Source organism: Toxotes jaculatrix, chromosome 5, assembly GCF_017976425.1.
Source record: "Toxotes jaculatrix isolate fToxJac2 chromosome 5, fToxJac2.pri, whole genome shotgun sequence".
NCBI classification, from domain to species: domain Eukaryota; kingdom Metazoa; phylum Chordata; class Actinopteri; family Toxotidae; genus Toxotes; species Toxotes jaculatrix.
Window position 1 is genome coordinate 20,762,435 of NC_054398.1, and position 22,962 is coordinate 20,785,396.

A 22,962-nucleotide genomic window follows, 5' to 3' on the forward strand; every position below is an offset into this window, starting at 1 on the left:
GTGTGACTATTCGCCTGTTTTGGAATATAAAATGAAATGTGTCACTCTCTAACTGCTTATGTGTTCGCTGTGAGGAAGCAAGTCAATCAACAAAAACAACCAGAATTTACAGAACTTAGCTGCTGTCAATTGCTGTTCACAGACATCGCGTCGTTGCCCCCAGGGACCTGAACGCAGCAGCGGAGTATTAAGAAACGCGGGGTTTAGAAACTCACTGAGTTTCATGTTAATGTATGACTCCGTAATTACGCACTGGTTTGAGTTATTAAATTATCCGCCGTGTTTGTTTTGTGCAAAAATGCATTTCGGTGTTCGGTTGGGTTAAAGGTGATATGAGGCTTCAGCGGTCTGAGTCAGTCAGGTTGAGTCGGAATCTTCCCAATGTACATTCGTTTGAGTACGAACACGGTTTCAAGGGATGGTGGGCTAAGTGAATTTTGTGTCCCATCTCTTGTGTTAGGAAGGGATCTCTTTCAGTGTTCCTGGGAATGAGACAGATTTTTAAAAAAATCTATGAAACCTATCCTTTATTTATACGGTATCACCCCACAGCACCAGGATCTTACAAATCAGGCAGCCTGCACAACCTGCTGTTCTCTTAGACAGTGATATCATATGGAGTAGGAGGCATCTTCAGGATATGCCATTTGCTAAATCAGAAAGATATTTTTATCTTCTTAAATCGTCAAATACCATTTCCTTTGGGGATACTACAGGATTACTGTAGTAGTATGGTCATATATGACTATAGTAGTGGAAAAGGTCATGTAAATCCCCACTAATCATATCAGGCATTTTGGCCTCAGCTGTTCCTTGTGTTCAAAATGAGCTTGGAAGAAATGACCTCAAACACTTTGTGCTCCTTGAGAATGAATCACAAAGCCTTTCAAATAAAAATCTCTTATTTCTTTTGAATATGTTGAAACTTTAAGTATCAAGCATTTTGAAGATCATTTGAAATTATCTTTAATATGGACCCACCATTTTGTGCATGTAAATAATAAACTTGTGTGTTTGTCTATTCTTACACAGTACATGTTTGTTCTTGTTTAACATGCAGATTTTAACTGAATTTCTTGTCAGATTAAATCAATAAATGTAACTTAAGTAAACAAAAGGAAACCAACTGTAGACTACTGGTGGAGACATTTTTATTGAACTACAGGTGACTAATACATAACCATAGTCAAAGTGCACACATATGCTCTCTTTCAAAATAACTTTGTGACACATGAATAATATTTTCTATCATCTAAATATTTTGTTGTGTATTTGCATCTTGTAACTCTGCACATCCCACAGAACTGTTTTCTCTGGACAAGTCAGCCTGGACTCTCAACTGCCTGCTGATATAACCAGGGTCACTTTGGTTTAAGAGTCTAAATTCAAACCACTCTGAAATCATGCAGGTCTAAGTCTGTTAAAATGCAAGCTAACCTAACTGGATATTTTCATTTGGTCTTCAGTTATCATTGAGCTTGGAGAGTCCTGGAATCAGTTGGTACCAGGTTTTAAATTATTCATTAGAACATCAGTTTAAAATGACACCACACCATCATTGTTTTTATTTTCACCAGGTTCTCCTCCTCCTCATCCCCTAAGGCAGAGGAAATCAAAGCCAAATCTCATTAGAAGGGTTGAAACATGTGGAGGTGAAACACAACCTGCTGGTAAACACAACTATCTCCTTCTGAGGGAGAGGCTGGCTGCTGTGTGTGAAGCATCCCAGGCAGGAGAACAGAAGCCAGCAACATGCAGATTTTAACCCAATTTCTTGTAAGAAACCGTGCAAAGAGGCTGACTTAAAATAATTATTCTTATTGTGCAGTATCATTGATTTCTAGACATCAAAGGGCATGGTTATTTAGAAATCTTATCACAAGCGCATTTCACGGCAAATAATGTTGACTCCCAAAATGATGTAAGATGCATGTCTTAATAGAAATATAAAGTACAGTACTGCCTTTGATTTTCCACCAGTGATCAAGGATAGTGTACAAGATGCAGTGCTTGCGATAATCAAGTGTAATCACTCTTGCTCTGGCAGCAGCCCTTGAAGTTGTTCTATCTATTGCTGCATCAATGATCTGCTCAGTTAGGAGATGGCACGTGCAGGCCTGTGGTCTGTCTTTGATATCTCCACCCCTGTGTCGGGGTTTGTTAAGCAGTCAGATGAGGCAATTTTGCCTTTCATCTTTCTTTTTTCCAATTTCATTCTTAGCTGTCAGTACTTAATTAATGTTTTCGCAGCAATTTTTCAACCTTCACTGCCGATGACAGAGATGCTGCGCGGCTATTTACATTATCAACTCGTTTCATGAAGCCAGACCTTGGCTTCTTGTTTGTATTCTGAGCCTTGCGACAGGAACCTGATGTGGCATTTGGAGAAAAAGCGTCAGCGTCATAGGGTGTGCTGCATAAGACTGATTCTATCAGGACAATCATTTGGGGGCATAATACACAAGAATATTTGTGATTTAAAAAAAAAAAGCTGAGGTTCAAGTACTTGGCCCTTTCTTTCATAAAGTGATTGGTTGGTTTGAATAAGAGATAGTTTTCATAAATGCACCTATTATTCTTGTGTGTGTACAAGCTCTTCAGTTTATGAGCTGTATGAATACCAAAGTCTTACAGCAAAAATTCAGTTCACTAGAACAAAAAACTGGCTACCTGTGGCAAGTGTTTCTCTATCACCCAAGGTGATTGTAACTCATGCAATATGCATGGGAGGTGAGTGTTCAATTGAAGCAAATCAATATTCTAAAAGTGAAAGAAACACAGCAGATATGAAGGGCGTATATGTCTCTGAGTTTATTCACGGAGGAGTGTATGATGAAACCTGTGAGTAACCGCTCCGTCCACACAAAACCTTTGTAAAATTAAGTTCATCCAGTACAACCAGATCAGGTACAAGATCGAGAGTCTTCTGAGCTGCCTTGGATGGGGAGGAAAATGTTGGCTTCCAGTAATGGTCCTGCACTGAAAATGGAGTGTCCCAGTTTCTTTTATCATTACAGCACATTCACAAGTTTCAAAATGGAAAAAAGTCTCGACAACTGCACACAGTTTTTTTTTCTCTTTTGTTTTTTTTTTTTTTTTGTCCCAGGACTCAATGCATAGGATTATACAGTTAGAATACAGTATTTCAACATGTTTTACAAAGATTTATATGGTATAGGAAACAAGAAATAAAAATAATAACTGCACAGCAGTAAGAAAGGTCATTTGCCGAGTATAGATAGTCATTTTTCGTACACACTGTGGAATAGCTGAAAAACACAGGGCAAAAAAATTAACACCATTGGAACAATTTTGCGCTATACTCAATCTACATAAGGATATCCTTTTGACCTCAGACTAATTTAGGAATGCCAGACATTTTCAAGGGAAACCCAAATCACATTGGCCACTGTTTTACATTTAAAAATTTTGGCTTTTTGCCTTAGCCACCAAAGTCCTACTAAGCACACACCACAGACACCCAAATGAAATGCACACATCAAAACTGCAACCATTAAAGAAATCATACTGAAATGTCTTCAGCCTATTGGCACGCAAATGGCTGCAGCAGGGCATCTAGCATTTTAGACAGCACACATAATATCACAAGTCCAAATACATTGCTGTGTCTATAGCACTATCATCATCATAATCACCTAGGTTACCATTAGAATAATTTAGAAACAATATATATATTTATATATGTGTATCATCCTATTCAATAAGGCACATTTTTGGTTAAAGAAAGGCTCTGAAAGAAGCTTCTTGCATCAACTCTGTCAGTGAGAGAGGAGTCAGCAGTAAACAACAGCAGAGACAAGGATGGAGTCTGCAGTCGGCATGCAATTAAGATCAAAAGCCTCCCCTGCTGATTCCATTATACAGAGTGCCACTCTGCACTGCGCTGAGTGGGCAGTGCCAAGTGCTGTTGGTCAGGATGCCAGGGTGCCATGCTGAGATGGCAGGCAGGCAGGCAGGCAGGCTTGAGGTCTGTGCAAACCTCTCTAGCCAAGGCAGGAATCGTTAACATTCTGGGGTCTCTGGAGCTCGTTATGCTCTGTCAACTACACACATCCATGATCAGATACAGGGAGTACAATTAAATCATCTGTCAACAGCCAAACCTACAATTTAGGGATAAAATGTGGTGGCGTTTCAATGGCCCAAGAAATATCAAACCCTCATTCCTACCCTGTCAACACCTCGGCTATGACACTGACATATCAATATTCCAATTACTATAACAATTATGTACATGATTGAACCTGACCATCCCAACATCACGCAAAGGCTAAAACCACTGTAATTTGTTCAAAACATTCCATTTAAGTACCAACTGCAGCTCTGGCAGATTATTAACATCATATGCAATACGCTATTTCATAGCTGTAGAGGCAGAATGCTTGATGATTATGTGGAACATTATAAGGGTAATACTAAAAAAAATGGCACTAAAATCATGAACACAATGCATGAATCAGTTTGGAAAATGTTCTAACATATTGCTGAATCGCTACTGTATGTGAACACATTTAGTAAGCTAATGTGACAGTTGAATGTGGCTCATGGTATTCTGACATTATTGCAGGGCTAATATGAGTGACGTGGCTCCATGGCAGAATAAAGTTACTTCTTGCTGACACTTAGGAAAAAAAAAAAAGTTTTATAGCAACGAAAAATATCTGAAAACAGTCATTAAATGAAATGTTCTAAAAAAAAAAAAGTCCCCTCTGTGCTTTAGTTGAAGTGGAATGTTTCATGGCACTGTACAATAAAGGGAGACACTGTGCTATTATCAATTTCAAGAAGCACAAATGGCAATCCAGCTTGAAGCAAATCTGAGCCAAAAGCAAAAAAAAAAAAAAATTAACTTGAATGTTTCTGAAACTACTGGTGACCTGTCATTCATATGAGCCTGTACATTGCTAGATTACCCAGTGTCCTTATGAGGACCCTTTGGTCTCTGTCAAAAAGCTCGGTCAGAGCACAGGCTCCAGTGAGTCACTGGGTACGGGGGATTAAAATGACAGAAAGCAGGCGTCCCTTCGCCCTCACGCCTGACAGTAGGCATCCTGTGTGTGCACACACACTCCCACGCATTCACACACTTACAGTCCACGTGAACACACACTCACGTTCAGCAACGCACGCTCTTGTCCACATGTTGTACTTCACACAAACGTCTACGCACACACAGGCTAATAAAAACACTATCCGCACCACAAGGTGATCCATTTAAAAAGATAATTTTTTTCCTTATAAAGCTTTCCGCATAAAGACTGCACGATAAAAAAAATATATAATACAATTCTTAAAACCTTTTCTACACAGAAAGAAATTGAACATCTGATTATCTCCTGTGCCAGTGCTCCACAGAGGGGCTTAATTCTCAGAGAGGTTTCCCGAACTGCATTGTGGGAGCAATATTCAGTGAAGCATGAGTGAGTGCGCAGACCTTTAAGGTTTGGCAAGTGAGCTTTAAGGCGTACCTATGACAGTGTAACCCATCATTTTCTTCCCCTTTTTGCTCTTTATCTGCATTTCATTAGTCCCTGTTACTCCGCAGTACAGAAAATTGTCCCGGGGCCAAGTTGTACAATATATACACCTACATGAGTCCCTTCTCCCCTTTCCTTATTTCCATGTTTTATTCTCTGAAAAGAAGAACTAAGCCCCTGTAGTCACTGGCATATCCTACTATTCCCCTCCCTCACTCCACCCCTCCCTCCACTCGGTGGGTTAGAGATCAGTCACTTTGTTTTCCAGGGCGGCTGCTATCTGCTGGAGCCGCAGGGTCAGCTGTTTACTCTGGGCAGCTGGGTCCTCGTCTAGGGATGCGATGATCTGAAAGGGGGGTGGTGGGTGAGAGGGACAGAGATGGAGGAGAATGGGGAAGAAGTCGGAAATAATGAGCAAAGAGGAAGGCAAAGAAGGAATGTTGGGAAAGTGAAGAAACAAGGACGGGGAGGATGGATAGAAAATTAGCGCAGGACAAAGAGGAAGAAAAAGGGTGGAGAGTGGGAGGAGAGAATGGTATTATTTGACATCAACAGTCACGTCATTTTAAGCTGTTATTGTTTGTGAGGCTCACTTAGGGGAGACTGACAGCCCCATTTGTTTATCCAACTTGTTCATTAGGTTTTGTTTATCCCCTTTTCGTGACCTCAAGTGGCAATGCACAATGGACTCTTAAAAATCAATTCCCAGAGCAATTTTCCAATTCACATCCCACAGAAATGCTTTCAATTAAAATTTCATACAATCACTCTTCTGGCATATCAAGAGTGAAGAGAGAAAAAAGGAAAAGCAATAATATAGTGGGCAGTAGTGCATTCAGTGGAATAGCCTCCTTTGGGTGCGATAGGAAAGAGAAGGGCCTCTTACCCCATCATAGTATTTGCTGGCATACTGGTAAAGCTGATGGAGAGCCACTTGTGTGTTCAGTTTATCTGTATGAGACTGGAGAACATAAATGACAGTTTAAAGGTTAAAGAGAAAATGTAACTAAACCATAAAACTGAAGAGAGTTGAATGAGCATTTGGCTTCTTGTTTCCAGGTTTATAAAAACAAGTCTTCTAAAGGCAATTTGGAACTGACAAGAAAATAAACTAACCTTTACAAAGAAGCTATTATTATGGACCATCACACATTTAAGTTATGATCCTTCAGATTTCACAAAATCAAACCTTGTTTGTTTAGCATTTTTTCAGCATTAGTCATTTATACACTGTCCCACCCATGGGACACTTTGGCCTCGGTCGCACTACTTCAGGTGTGTTTCGGTCTGTACCGGACTCAATCTTCACACAACCTTGACAAATTAAACATGATTTAAAAGCTCTAAGTCTTGCGATTCCATCTGCAAAAAGCATTTTAAAACCCATATCTCTGCTAAAGCCACTGAATTGCTTCAGACATGTGACTAGGGCTCCAAGGTTTTCCACACAAAAGGTGCTGCTACAGGCCTTATATTCCCTTTTTTAATGTCAAATAAAACGACTTAAGCTCAAAATTGTCACAATCTGTGACTTAAATTTGGCTGTTACCACGGTAACCTTGTATGTCGCCAAATCAACCAGAAGAGAAATCTTAAGGACTGTAAATTTAACAGCAGGCTGACCTAAATAGCACAGAAAATGAAGGCTGTGTTTCTCACCCGTGACACCTCTGCCAGATGAGTGTTCATGTCTTGGTCACTGACGGGTACCATCTGCCTGATGCCCTTATAGTAACTACACATACATACACATACACACACACACACACACACACACACACACACACACACACACACACACACACACACACACACACACACACACACACACACACACACACACACACACACACACACACACACACAGAGTAGGCAAGAGGTGGTAATCACCAGATTATGTAACTGTTATTGAAAAATCTTTTACAAGAAGCATTTTCAACTGACATGAAAACAACAGCTTGAAAGAAAATTGCTGTCAGGACTTACTCATCCACCATCTTCTTATAGGTGGAGATCTCCTTTGCATAGAGTAGTTTGTTACTTGGAGAGTCCTAGAGAGAAAAAGTGGACAGTGAAAACAATGGCACTTTAGATTTAGTGACCTTTAACATCCCTCTTCTCTCTCCTTTTTACTTCTCATGTAATCCACTTTGTTCTCATCTTCTTCATCTTTTCTCCCATCTTCCGTCTTGCTCTTTCACCTGATTTGCCAAACTGCATCCCCATCCCTCGCCCAAATCCACTCACCCGGCTGAGTTTGTGTTCGCTCTTGGTGCAGGCGTCCATGAATGTCTGAGCGATGACAGAGAGCGAGGCGTCTACCACTTCAGACACGTGGACGTCGAAGATGAAGTGGGGATTCTTGAGGATGTTTACCCAGAACCGCAGGGGAAGGCTGCACGGCAAAAAAGGGCAAGAAAACGGTCCATCATCATGATTTTTATTATTACTGCTTCAGAATGGGGGAAAATCTCATCAACCACATTACATCTGTGAATTCATTTGAGTCAGGGAGGCATTTCACATGTGAGAGCACTTGCCTGAGGTGCAATTGAGTGCAGTACAAGATAATAACAGGGATAAAGAAAAGGCTTTCTTGTAGGTGTCAGTTTATTCAGAACAATACCCTTGACTGTCAGTTTATATTACTATTTCATATGATACTGACCTGTCTGAGAATTACTGCTGTTCAATAACCTCAGGAGACGTTTTTTCCCACAAACAAAGGGGATATACACTGAACAGCAGTCAATGATGCTTGTCTAGCTTAACGAACAGTGATTAGAAATGCTGAAGCAACAGCAAAACTTTGACCTTTTAAGTTCCTTTGCAGCCTAACAACCTAAAGCACAGACTACATAATGTAATGCTTGAATACTCTCGCTAATTTCCCTTCAGAAGAGGAAAGCACAAGCTCCATACGCTTTTCTCCTGCCGCGTATCAGCTTGTGAATTCAAAACAACGCCCAAAGTACAGTAGTTTCCAAAAAACTCTCCTCCCTGATCGGTGCGAATGCCCCGCCATCTGAGACATGAAACGCACACCGTGTAAAATTCATACTTCATATCTCCCGGGAAGGCTGCACAGAGGATACAATAGAAGCATAAAAATAGCAATGTTGCTATAATCACAGAATTAAATTAGCTTGGGACATAATTACCATGTTTGTTTGTTGTTATGCCTCATACACACATTCATATTTAATACATGGCCCTCACTTGATTTGATAAACAGAACGGGTGGATGCAGAATGTGGTGTGAAGTGTAGTAAGTAATTAAATCGCTCATCTCCTGTCCTTGTGTGGGTGCTCTCTTGCTAGCCTTACGTCAATCACTGGCATCTACATGCAACACGTCGTCTTGTATTCTTGAGCTTTAGCCGACGTGACACTAATTTATGCACTTAAATGTCACATGGGAGCAGGGGGATTGCAAATGCAAACTAAGTGAGCTGAAAATGTGCATTTGTATTCAGCTCTTTCTTGGATAAGTAAGTTTTATTTCTTGGAGTGTTACTGTATCCCAGGCAGTGAGATTTGTGTGTTGGTCAGACATAGACAGCTATGTGTCTGTGTGTGTCAGTGGTGGAGAGGAGTGCATTTAACCAAGTACTGTACAAGCACAAATTTAAAATACTGTACTTTTTCTCTACATTTACTACTTTTGGCCACTAGTTGCTTCTCAGATTAAGTTTATTAAAATAAAATACATTGTTAAAGATTAAACCAGTGGTTCACTCCTAATTAATTTAATAATAATTAATTCAAATAAATGATAGAGACTCAAAGAGGTAAAATCATCCAATATTAAAAAAAAAAAAAAATACCGGACTAAATGACCGTATATGAAATAGCTAAAAGGGAATACTTTTATTTTTGATACTTTAAGTACCTGATAATACTTTTGCACTTTTAATTTGGTAGGATTTTAAATGCTTCCACTTGTAACTGAGTATTTTTACATTGGATTTTGGTTTGGATTTTATTTCCTTCTTGTGTTTACAGCACATACAAATGGAACTTTTGAGAGTGTGCATGCAAGCGTGCAGTACTTTTACCTGTTAGTCTTCCAGATATGGATGGTCTCCTCATCCACATTGTTGTGTTTCAGTGCCTGTTCATCCAGGAAGTCAAAGAAATATTTGACAGCTGGCGGCACTACTGCCCCAGAGCACAGCACGCTGCGGAAGAAGTCATCCACAAACTGCTGCAGTGTTCCCTGAAAGGGGCCACAAATAATGTGAGACAGGGCAGAGAGACAGAGCAGAGCCAGAAATATCAAAGTCCTGAGACGTAGCTATTTGTACCTAGTGTGAGGGAAGAAATTCAGGTTTTTTCTCAGAGTATTTCAGTATTTTTCGCCCTCTCAAGACCTTACCTAACCTCAACGCCATCAATTAAATTTGTCTTTTTAACTGAAAACCCTTCCAGGAAAAGCAAAAATTGCTATTTGCCTGTACGTACCCTGACAAATGTCTGACTGAATAAATGTTTCTTTCTTTGTACCTTGACAGAAAGGAGCCGTGTTAGATAGATCTCTGTAATGGCTTTGGTCATCGACTTATCCTTTATGCTTCCTCGTTTAGATTTGATCTCATCCAGTTCGTCTGCTGGCCTCACCAAGTGAAACACCTTGTCATCTTCCAGCAGAGCATTTCCTGCCAGGGAAGAACAACACTTTTTAAACATTCTTCTAATAATTCTACCCCATATTTATTCATGCACACCCTTATAGAAAATATTCAGACGATGAAAAATTTGTCAACTGAATTTGGATGCAGAGAGAATATCCAAGTAGAAATGCCAAACAACCAAGCTATTTTGAAATGCACATAAAAAGGCTGGAGATAAAAGTGCATATTATTTCAGCATAATCTCAAAGTGTGCTATACATAAAACAACATGTATTAGCATGTTAAATGAGAGCAGGGATGCTGACAAAAGCCCTGAGGAAAAGAGACAAAGGCATGCATTATATTCTCAAGTACAAATCTGATCTGTGCTAGTTTGGGTTCAACAAGTGTGTGTTTATGTGTGCCATATGTGTGTATAAAGAGGCGCTTACGCTCTTCATGGTTTTCCTGGTTCTGGTCATAGTTCTGCTGAGTGTGGAGCAATCTGGACAAGACTAATGTGGCATTATCTCGCACCTGGAATGAACATAACAGTCTTTTGTTAGACAGAAAACACACACAACAACAATAAACACTCACTTCACACACCTTGAATTTAATAGGGACTGTGACTGAGGTCAGCAGTGTCTTTCAGAGCCCCAGAACTAATTCATAATCAATCCGATTGAGTGGACAGCAACACTGGGTCCTTATTGGGGTATTTACAGGCCATTTTCTTTGGCGCCAACCCATTATTGACCCCACAAATACTGTGATTAGCACTACTCTGACACAGCCAGTGAATCTATGGCAACAAGGCTGTCCCCAATGAACAACTGCAAGACATTGGTGGGTAGGATAAAAGAAAGGGGAGTATCTTTGAAAGAGGCAGATTTAAGTGACCGAAAAGCAGGACAAGTAGAGGATATTTGTGAGTGACCTTTATTTTCCGAGGATCAATACTGTGCCAAGAAGATTTAGTGGTGTTCTGTCGCCATTGAGAGCTGACAAGAGCAAACCAAGACCAGGCACTTTCAACTGCCTGGTTGTGAGAAATTAAAATTTTAGGCATGTTGCTCAGTTGATTTAGGGAATCGATGAAGGAAAATGGTTATGCGCTGCTTTCTTGTATATTTGATTTGTGGACACAATCAGGTTTATCTTTGAACAAACATATATTTTGTATATGCTCCATCTTGTCCACATTGCAAAGGATGTACATACTTGTGAATGTCACAATGTTTAAATATAATCTGATTTAACATTCTTTTAGCTTTGCCTCAATTTTCTGGTTATTCAAACTGGCATACACATATAGGAAATACACAATGGAGAGAGGAAACACACATAAACCATTCATAAAAGTTTTCATTTAAAAGGACGTTTGATGGACTGCAAATTTATTACTGTAAAAGGCTCTGAAGGACCACTTCAGCAAGTGCCAATATTGTCCTTGAGTACATGTCGTACGTTAATACCCTTATATACTGTCTATCATGCAAAATCTTTTTATCTCAAAAGAGGATCTTCAGTCACAGACTGCTGTAACAAGAAAAACAGTTTTAATAATAACAGCGTATTAGTTGTCAAGTCTATATTGTTTAATGCCTTTTTGTCTTTTACTTTTCTTGGTTTCTGGGTTTGGGAGTAATACTTTCCTATATAAACCTGTGGCTATGACACTCCTGTGCTTACTCATTCACTACTTACTGAATAATAAACATTACATTTGGATCAACAATTGAATCTCGGACACTTATTTTGCATTTTCACCCACTTGCACGTTTGCATGGCTGTGATTTTTGCGCGTATGAAATGTAGCAGATTGCACTGTGGGATCGTAAGCAGACAGAAGTGTGCTTGCCATCAAAACAGCTTTTTTTTTTTGTATGTTGGGACTTTTTAAGAGCACTATATAGTGCAAATTTCTCTTAACACACTATATAGCACAAATTTTCTCATACAGAATTTGGACACTACAATGAAATGGGTAAATATACAGCACTATATTGTACATAGTGTTATCTTGTATATGGCTATGCACATACAGATTCCAAGTCATGAACAACTAGGAATTTATTTTTGCCAAAAAGCAAGTTTACAGTATACCATCCACTTCTTATCACAAATTTTATTTTTATTATTTTGTTGTTATTATCACAGTGCAAGACAGTGAAGATAGTGAAGTGGTTCACACTGACAGAAGTGTAACACTTACATTAATTTAAGTAGTAGTAATGTAAGTAGGATAGAAAGGAGCAGAATTTAGCAATTTTGTGAAAATTAGGAGAATAACCGCTGCCCTCCAAAAAATCATATTCTGTAAGCTACTATATTTGAGTCTCAAACTCTGCAGCAGACATAGGTGACATACACACTACTGTGACACAAGATGTACAGCTCAGTCTCTGACTGAAATGGGGTAAAAACAGGCAACCCCATTCACATCCACACGCCCACATACAGTTATTTACTTCCCCTATGCCTCCTCCTTTGCTATTTTCAGTCTTACTGTTTTTTAATATATTTTGCATCAAGACACTGAATTTCATCAGTACTCACGTTATAGTGTGCCAGAGTGTTGATGCGCTTCCACCTGCCCTCTTTTTGGGAAGTCAAGTCCAGGTCTGACAAAATTTGCCCTGTTGAGCCAGGGCGCCACTCTGTGGTGAAGGCAGGAGAAGAAAGTTGAAATTATCTCTGCAAGGTGCAGGTGAACTGCAATGTTTGGTAAACTGTTTTTTTTTTTCGATAACGATTCCATTTATTTCATCATAGGTCACTGTTACCCTGAGGTTAAGCCGTAATGACGTGGTCTTAAATAAATGCATCCTACTCTCTGCCTGGCTCTCTTCTCCTGGGATTTAGAGACACACCTGAGCTGATTTGGGATGAAGAACTGACACTAGTATTTTCTGAATAATTTAAATCAAATTCTAAACTATGATTTGCACCCCACCATTTTCAGTTTAGAAAAATCTGTCACCACTGTAGACCTGAGCTAAACACCATCTGCGACATATGATTCATTTACAAGTACCACCAAATATAAGGGGGTTATCTTTGTGATTCACCATGAAAGAAGATGGATCTCTGCTTATCTAAAATGTATAAAGGAATGAGATCTACAGCATGCGTGGGAATAAAAATTGCTTTGATGTTAGAAAATGTCTATAGAGCTTTAGCCTTTCAAGTCAGTCCCCAAGGTTTCTGACTACAGTACTGAGCAAAACTTTGTTTTGGGATGTGAAGGCTTTCTTCATGTTGCTGACACTGAAAAACTTCTCAACCTCAATAAAGCATTTTTTATTCCACAAACAAAGACAGAGAGAGATATCTTCAAAATAATCTATTAAATTAAGTTAAATGAAATAAATAATCAATCATTTATTTAGATAATTACATTCTGATTAAATTATAAATGCATTTCAGTCAGGACTGAAATAGCTTCTCCATTTTGACATCTCTTCCACTCCCTGTAAACGTTACATTATTCATCATTATTAGACGTTTTCTGCTTCAGCTCATCCTCCTCTTAGGTGGTCCTCATTTACTCACCCAGCGTGACACTGTCGACCTTGGGCCGCAGGGAGTACGGCAGGTTCCTGTACACCTGCTCTATGATCTTTTCCTTCACCTGCGAGATGGTGTCACAGTTCAGCACCTTGACAGGTGTCACATCTGGACCTTCACCATGCACCAGTACTTGCAGGGTCTGGGGAAACACACGCACGCACGCACGCACACACGCACACACACACACACACACAAAGCACATACATTAAAACCACATGGTGATAGCATGTGCAGTTCACATGCACACAAATGACAAATATGCAGAAATATTCAAACATGGCCAGAGCACCCAGCCACCCACCCACAAACGCACACCCACATACACCAAGCTTCATCAGGATGTTGTCACTATGGTAACTGGGTTTCTGTAAGCATACACACATACACACACACACACACACACACACACACACACACACAATGTGGTGACATCTGACAGGACTCCTGTCACCTCGGCCAGCTAATGACCAAGACTCAGCAGGAGCAAACTCTGACCCACCTCACCTCCCACACTCAGTCATTCTGTCAGAAATAACTAACTGACCACTCTACAGATTCAAACAGGAGGGCCAGCAATCCAATCCCAATAGTAACCTCATAAGCCCTTCTGCATTTGAAGTGAATGAGAAGAGCACGCTGTTAATCAAAGCCAATAGGAAACACTGTCTCTGCCCGTGAAATCTAGCTCATCGTGTTTTTTTTCCCCCTCTGTAATTCAATCACAGAAGGCAATCCATCACGACAGGAGACATGTAATTCGGGCTAAATTGATAATTGTCCTCGACAACGCCATTACCCACGGGTCTTTTTATTTGTGCTGACTTTAACAGAAAACAGCTGTGTTCACATTCGCCTCCATTATTGAAACACGATACCAAAGCGAGACAGACAGGCTTTTCCTGACTCCCGAAAGCTGGAAATGGATACAGAGCAGGTGCGGGTTGGAAGGTCGAGGAGGGGTTGCGGAGGTGGCTTGTACTCCATACTTGTACCGACTTGTAGTACTTTCACCTAAGCCATGCATTTCACTGCTATATTGGAATGTGTTGCCTGTGTCGTTTTTGAGCCGAGAACATTGACACTGAAAATGGATGTCACACAAAAGCGGGCAGTCGCCTGGGGGGTTTTTTGGTGGTTACCATGGCAACTGCACGGTGTGTGTGTGTCTGTTTGTGTGTGCGCGTGTTTGTGTTGCTCACCAGGCACAAAACACCATGTAATCTCAAACCAGTGTGTGCAATTTTTCTGACTGTGGAGTTTTTATGTGCAAGTACTTGTGTGCAGTTTGTTTGTGTGTGTATGTGTGTCCATCTCACCAGGACAGAGTACTCTACGTCGTCGCCTAACAGGCCTGTGTCGTTGAGGGTGTACTTGGCTTTCTTCACTCTGGCGTCCACGGGCCCTTTCTCTATCTGGTGCTTGATGGCTCGGAACAGTTTGTACAAGGGCTCGCCTGCAGAGTCCTGGGACACACACACATAAACACACGTACACACACATACACAGAGGCACACAGAGCCACTTAGAAGTTGCAGCAGATGTTGTCAAGAAGCTAATTGTTGTGATTAGCAGTTTAGAAGACAGATGAATGCACATTATCAATACTGAGCTCTAATGAAAGAAATGGAGAAATCCATAAACTGAGCCCATGGTTTACAGCTGTAGCATGTCATTATACACATTTTCTGTATTATTAATAAAGTCCGTTCACTGCTGAATTAATTATGCCCCTTTTAAAACAATACGTTACGACCGCCTTAGTCTAGAGTTATAAAAAATGATAGGGTTGCAACAGTCATCTTATTATTGATTAGAAGTTTATTCTATGAAACATCAGAATACAGTCAAAATGCCCATCACAGCATCCTATAGCCCAATGTGCTATCATCAAATGTCTTGTTTTAACAGACAAGCAGTGCAAAACCCAAAGATATTCAATTTATTATATTGTAGGACAAAGAAACACCTGAAATGTCACATTTGAGAAGCTGGAACCATCAAATACTTGGCCTTTTTGCTTGAAAATATACTCACAGAATCAATTACAGAATTAATTTTCTATTGACCAACAACTCTTTGAAGCCCATTTTATCAAATTACATTTTGTAGACTGTAAGTTACCCAAAACCCCATGTTACCTTCAAAAACTGGTAAAGGCAAATTGACATCCAGTTACATAGCATCCTTTCCACCACCGTTTCTGACCTGGAAAACACAGGATGAGCTGTTTTATGTCACTGTCAGAATAAAAATGAATAAATTTGGTGCATTAAGGCAGTTAATAAGAAGCTCAGACATAATTTTTCATTAGTAAATCCAAAAAAAGGGATATTTCTAATTAGCATTTTCATAGCATGGCACTTAAATTCTGAATCTATATGAACCATTTTCATTGTGCCCTCTTAAAAATTTGAGACACTGCTTTCTAACGACAGCGCTTCAACATCTCAACAAGGGAAATTTCTGCACAGCTTGTCAATGTCATGATATTTTAATTCAAAACTCATGTCAGTGGTCACTTGGCGGATCGCTCATCCTAATGTCAGATATCCACTGGTGGCGCCTATTGTTAGCTGTTAGCATGCCTAATTAGATGTCTTGTATATAAGAGGGTCTGTGTTGGCACAATGGCCTAATCAGCATAATGAGCCTCTCCATTGGGGGATAATTAAGATGTGTACTTGCATAACAGCCAGTCACAGCGTGCCGAGGCACAGCAGACAGTTCAGATCACATAACCTCCTCCCAGCAGTGATGAGTGACTGTACTGTCAAACAAGTGGGCCCTGCTGTGGATGGGGGAGGCAGCCATCAGTGGATGATTTGACCTTGACATGGTCATTACAGTGAAGACAAGAGTAAAGAACAAAGAGCACTAAAAGTGGAGATTCTTTTCTTAAGGCTATTTACTTCAATCAAATTAGTCAGCTGAATGTTTACAGACTCTAATACAACAAAGAAATTATGACTTATTGCCAAGGGAGAAAACACTGAGCAATTAATGTTCGGTAATATCAGAGAAAGACATCCACAGTATTTGGCAAGTTCCTAAAATAACTGAGTTATGATTTTATGCCAAACAACATTATTTTCACAAACTTTTTAAAGGATGCATAGCTAATTTTTGTAGCCTACAACTGATCTCTCCTCTTGGCAAAAAGGGCTATTTTTAAAATAGAAACTGGGACGTGTTAAATGTTGGCTCAAGTGCAAGGTGATAGTTTAGTTAATGAAAGTTGTCCTGATTGAATTGAAATCATCTTGATGCAGGATTATTCTCTAAAGCAAATCTCAGAAAGCCAGTATAATTTGACTTATGTATTCGGGGAAATCAAAAACATTATGGGCCAAAAGTAATTTTTACCCTACGTCCCATTGGTCAGGAGTTACAGGAAAAGAAAATGAAGAGGATGATGAAGGGGAACAGCAAAAGAAAAATGATCCAGCATGCTGTGATTGGACTCCAAGGAGAGGAAAAAAAGCAGAAGGAGAAACAGAAGGAGGAGGACTGGAATAGATCAAGCAGTTGTCTGGCTCATGATAGTGAATTACAGTATTCAGTGCAAAATTCCACCAAAAACATGGCAACAGAATGAAACAGTCCACCACATCTTGAACTGGATCCCAGTTCTTCTAAACTGGTTGATAATATCAGTGCCAGGGTTTAGACATGGGTTGATTCTGATTATAGAGCTGAGAGATATGGACATCTCTCAATCTCAGTGCAAAAGCCACTGAACAAGAAAATGAAAATCTGACCTTGAAATGGCAAGACTTAAAAGTCTGGGGATCATGAACGTCTATACAAAATCTCATAACAATCCATCTAATAGCTGCCAAGACTTTTCACTCAGAGCCACAAATGTCAACCTCATTGGAGGAAAAGTCAGGAGATCACCAAAATGATAAGGATGCATCCTCTGGGGACCATGAATGTCTATACAAAATTTTGTGCCATCCCATCTTGTAGATGTTGAAATATTTCACTGCATGAGTGAAAACCAGCCTGCCGGTGATGCTAAATGAAGGGTCAAGGGGTCGCCAAAGTCAGCAAGATTCATCCTCTGGGGAATAAGACACTTCTTAGGGAGCAGATCCCTTGAGACCCTCGGCTTGTGTAGCTAAAAAGCATCCAAGCTAGTGGTCCCACTTCTTAGCTATAAACTTGGTACTGGCATTTTGTTGAGACTACACTGCTATCTAATGAGCAGCAGCACTGAGATGGTCCACACTCACCTGCGCAGCATGAGTTTGGGGTTCTTGCTGTGGACATATTCCTCCATCAGTTCCAGCAGCAGTGTTCTCATAATGTCGGTGTAGTATTCCAGTTTCCCGTGCAGAGCCACTGTCAGCAGGGAGGCAAAGTACACCTTGGCCCTGGCGTTGAAGTCATGACTGCGTTCCAGAGTACGGATAAACTGGAAACATCACATGCACACACACAAACAGGCGAATGACAAGTGAAATTAATCATCCTGATGAAGCCTGTGCACACAGAAGCAAATCCAACATAATATGCTTTTAAATAATCAAGAGACTAATGCTTGTGAAAACAATAATTATGAAGGTAAATTTAGTTCTGCCCTGTAAAATATTGTGGCTTAGAAAAGATACCAATTAGTGGAAGAGGAATCACCCACACATATGCAGTTAACACCTCAGAGGCCGTTTCTGTGCCAGCAATATTGTATTATTAGGAATCTTCACACGTCTCCCTCTGCAATGTCTTCTGCTTCTACTTCTACTTCTAATACTGTACTCCACTAACTAAAACATCACACACTCCTTCAAGGGAGGACAGGCTGAATTTAAAATAGATAAAGGACCTTGCAGTATTATTGACTGGGGTTATGACAGATTTTGAAAGCTTACAGAGATGTAGGACAGTGAGCACCATCGGAGTTGTGGGAGGAAGATTCACACTTGTGATTCTGTTAAATAAATCTTACCTAAGTAATAAGTCTGCTGTTATTTTACCCTTTTACTACTATCCAAAAACTGTCTGGACAAAACAAAACCAACAGTGAATGTATCCTGCTGCGTTTTAGGAGGATTGCATTTGTAGCTACAGCCTTATGCCTGCAGGCCATAAAACTCCACTGTCATCCCAACACATAAAAGAGCAACAGTGTTTCACTGAGTGACATACTGCTTCATTAAGATGAACAAGGTAAGTTTAGCTTATTCAGAAATAAATCCACAACTGCATTTTGGAGTTCTGAATAGAATCAGTGAGACATTATTGCTTATGATCAAGGACAAAATGGGTTTCCAAGTTTACACTGCTTTGCTAATTTGGTGAGCTGAGAGGATTGTTTTAAAAAAACATTAATTAACAAATGAATATACACTATGTATAGCCAGACATATAGTCAATTTATGCTATACTGTATGCTATAACATATAAACTGAAGAAACAGAGGTTATTAAATGTCGAAATTTAGACTGATGTCAGAACACTACAATCTTAACAACTTGATGTTTAGCAGGTATAATATTTACCATGTTTACCATCTAAGTTCAAAGTGTTAGAGTTCTGATATTTGATAATTAGCACTAAACACAAAGTACAGCCGAGGCTGATGAGAATGTCAATCATTCTGCAAGTAGGCTATTTGGTCATAAATCAAAGTCACAGACAAACATTTTGACCTGATTATGAAACTGGAGAAAAGGTCAGGGGTTCCCCAAAGTTTTTCTAAATTATCCTGTGGAGCAAATTAATGTGCGTACCAAATTTCACAGCAATCCATCCAACACTATTATGCCAATATTTCACTCAAAAGCAAAAATGTCACCCTGCCAGCGGCATTAGATGAGAAGTCAGGGGATCACCAAAGTTGCACATCATCTGACAACCATAAATGTCTATATACAATTTAATGACAATTCATTCAATAGCTGTTGAGATATTTCAGTATGGGAGATAAACGGGCCGACACTGACACCGCAGAGCACTGCTGCTAGTGTGGCTAAAAAGAAAATTATGAACATCTTGATGCATTTTAGAAGTATCGTGCCTCAGCCACTTTGTGAGGCTCTAATGCTGCCCACCTTTACACCGCAGCTGTAAATATGTGTGTGCAGACAGACCACAGATGATCATTTCTACTATGTGAGGTATAATTACATTAATGAGGAAGGTCTTGGAGTTCAGGAGGTTGGAAAACTGGTTGAGAGCCTGGGTCACTATGGCCCTTCGAGCCTCTGGGATGTCTAGCTTCCCTGTGATCATCACATCATTAGCACCATCCTTTGAGGGTAGGAAGAAGACACGGTCTGTGTAAGTCTTGTAGTCCAGGAAGGGGATTCGTCCCTCACTCAGGTCATTGGTGTGGTCCTCCATTTCAATCATCAAGTCTGCAACACAGAAACAAGAAAATAGTACCTGGTTCCTTTTTAATAAGCAGCTTTAGTCATTTGCGTGCTGCTCGTCTGTCTCAATCATCGTGTCGCAAGAGGCAGAGAAGAGCATTGAGGGGAAAATAATTTCAGCTATGAAAGACTGTTTTCTCTTAATGTTACTGCAAAACTGCATCTCATAATGATGATAACATGATGTTAAGCTGGAGAATTTATTTAATTCACTGCAGTAAAATACATCAAAGAAATGTAATCAGAGCTATGAAGCACTTCATTACTTTATAGCTTCTTAGAGACAAGGATCCTTTGAGGGGCATTAACAAAACTGCCGAGCTTTTGCACAGTTGCACTGTTGTTACCTGTGAATTCTTTCTTGCAGCGGTCTCGTACGCTCTCCTCCAGATTCTCAAGCTGGTGTTTCACCTTCTCGTACTCCCTCTCTGCCTGTTGACTCTTTCTCCTGAACAGACAAATAGGGAGGCAAACACAACACAGGTGTCATTAAAGCAAAGGTTTGTGGATAGAAAGAATTTTAACTTTCTACAAAATATTTTCAAAGATCTAATTGTTGTTCAAAGACTACAAGCTCTAGCTTAGGGAGGGATAATTGGCGCATTTGGCTGATAACTTAGCCACGCAGTGTTTTGCCTGATTTTCACAAAAATATCTGATTACAGCAGCTGTTATTCTGCCACTGTGGGTGTGCTGTTTCTGATGTAGGTGTTATATGAATATTTAGATGAAAATGTGCAAGTTTAACGCATGACTGCAGGTAAAAGATATATTAACTGCCAAACAATGCTGCGTCTTTGGAGAACCTCTAGGAGTTGCAATGTAAGACATGATAAAGAAGAATGGGAAAGTTTGAAAGTCACTTTGTGCAAATTAATGTCAGAAGACAGAGAAAGAAGACTGCTATTTTAAAGGACCAGTATGTGGGATTTAGGGGGAGTTATTAGCATGAATGGAATATACTATTCATAGTTATGTTTTCATGACTGTGTAATCACCCCAAACTGAGAATCGCTGTGTTTTCATTAGCTTAGAATGAGCCCTTCACATCTACATAGGGAGCAGGTCTTCTTCCAAGGAGTCCGCAATGTTGTACCACCATGTTTCTATTGTAGCCTAAAACGGACAAACTAAATACTGGCTCAAGAAGGGGCTTTTTGTGTTTTTATTTTACCTGGGAAAAGAGTGAGGCCAGGGCTATTCAGTTGGCTAAGACCACTTTCAAGTGGTCACTCACTCAAACTAATGGAAAAACCTGAATAGATGAGTGGAGAAACATAACAAACGCAGCTGCTTCCACACAGGTGCACTACATGGTACATTTAAGCAATTAACGTCCAGCCATGCTCTGTGGCATGTATAAAACTGTTGAGAAGGCCCAGTTGATTCTAATTATGTCAAGATAACAAGAGGAAAAGATCTAAGTGACAGTGAAAGGGTTCATTGTTGGAGCACAGATGGCAGGAGAGCTTCAGTCACAAAGACTGCTCAACTGGCTGGTGTTTCAATAGGAACAGTGACTATGTACATAGAGAAGGATATTATCGTAGGGCTGCAGAGCTTAAGAGTTCAGTGGTGCAAAAACCATAGGTCCTGGTCTACAAAAAGTGATATGGTCAGATGAGTCTTCCTTCACCATATTCTTGACCAGTGGGCGAGTGCATGTCCGGTATACACCCAGAGAATGGTACAGGCCTGAATGCCAAGCCATTACTCCAGCCATCCACCAATTTAAATCAACAAGACTTGAACTGAACTGAAATGTTAATGAACTGAATTAACATTATGTAAGAAAGGATCATCTGACATTTAACTATCTGGGGTCATCAAGTTTAGATAATACAGGTTTCAACAGCTGCTCTGTTCTAAAAATGCAAATAGAAGAAGTGAACTTACTTTATTTTTATTATAGTGTGTGTGACATTAGCCTAAAATAGCTTAACTTACCTGTAGCAGTAGACTGAGATAGCGATGATCAGCAGCATGGGCACAATGACAGCAGGGATGATGATGTAGAGTGACGATTCATTCTTATTCTCGTATTGCACCGAGCCGACCACCCACTCTCCCTTCCCAAACTTGATCTGTGGATAAACACAGAGAGGGAATCTTATTATCTGCACAAGCTTTCCATATCATTGCCAGAGATTTATTCAGGTAGGTGTCAATGGTAAAGATTCAACAGTGCTGGAGAGGAAACGGGGGACTGAGGAGAATCTACATAATTGTCCACAGTTCTGCTACAACAGCCGTGGGACCTTTCAGTATTTTAAAAGTGCTGGGGCTATGTTCAAGTTGGTGAGCCCACATTATTTGAACAAATGCATAAATCTATTGAGTTCGACGCTTCATAATCAAGCTTTTTCTATGTAGGCATAGGCTGTACAATTGATGGTACTGTGGTGTCACTTCTGTATGCAGCACACAGCTGGAGGAGGAATCACCCAGAGAGGAGGTTACAGTATTCATCTCAATTGTGTCTTGGCTATAATTAAATGTAATTATAAGGCCCTGTAGCTACATGAAAATTGTTCAACCAGTGAAAAAAAAAATGGGTCTCAACTAGTACAGAAGACACGCCTAAACAAGTACAGTAAAGATTCATGACGCATGCATGCTCTCATCTGCAAGTCTGTGTACGTGTCCACACTGCTGGAATGTAACTCCCTCAAGTACTTTACTTCAGTGCACATTTGGGGTACTTGTACTTTGAGTATTTTCTTTTGATGCCACGTTATACTTCTACCGTTTCTACATTTCAGAGGAAAATATACTTTTTACTGTACTACATATATCTGACAACTTTATTTTCTAGTTACTTGACAAATTTTTGCATATAAAACATACAGAGAGCTTAGAAAATATGTTTTTTAAATATGAATTAAACTACCTAACAGTATA

General features: G+C 39.9%; 1 protein-coding gene across 1 annotated transcript in view; it reads right to left on the reverse strand.

Annotated features, from left to right (window-relative positions):
- Positions 1-2,787: 2,787 nt before the first annotated feature.
- The window catches only part of plxnb2b (plexin b2b), a 117,901-nt gene continuing 97,726 nt past the window's right edge, over positions 2,788-22,962 (reverse strand). The window contains exons 22-37 of the mRNA XM_041037651.1: positions 22,009-22,145; positions 20,409-20,509; positions 19,817-20,046; positions 17,923-18,104; positions 15,826-15,892; positions 15,004-15,150; positions 13,670-13,826; positions 12,674-12,774; positions 10,564-10,648; positions 10,005-10,156; positions 9,557-9,717; positions 7,746-7,893; positions 7,485-7,549; positions 7,158-7,233; positions 6,385-6,459; positions 2,788-5,844 (exon numbers count right to left, since the gene is read on the reverse strand). Of these exons, the coding sequence (XP_040893585.1) occupies positions 5,740-5,844; positions 6,385-6,459; positions 7,158-7,233; positions 7,485-7,549; positions 7,746-7,893; positions 9,557-9,717; positions 10,005-10,156; positions 10,564-10,648; positions 12,674-12,774; positions 13,670-13,826; positions 15,004-15,150; positions 15,826-15,892; positions 17,923-18,104; positions 19,817-20,046; positions 20,409-20,509; positions 22,009-22,145 (1,989 nt within the window). The 3' untranslated portion in view covers positions 2,788-5,739. The remainder of the gene's footprint in view (positions 5,845-6,384; positions 6,460-7,157; positions 7,234-7,484; positions 7,550-7,745; positions 7,894-9,556; positions 9,718-10,004; positions 10,157-10,563; positions 10,649-12,673; positions 12,775-13,669; positions 13,827-15,003; positions 15,151-15,825; positions 15,893-17,922; positions 18,105-19,816; positions 20,047-20,408; positions 20,510-22,008; positions 22,146-22,962) is intronic.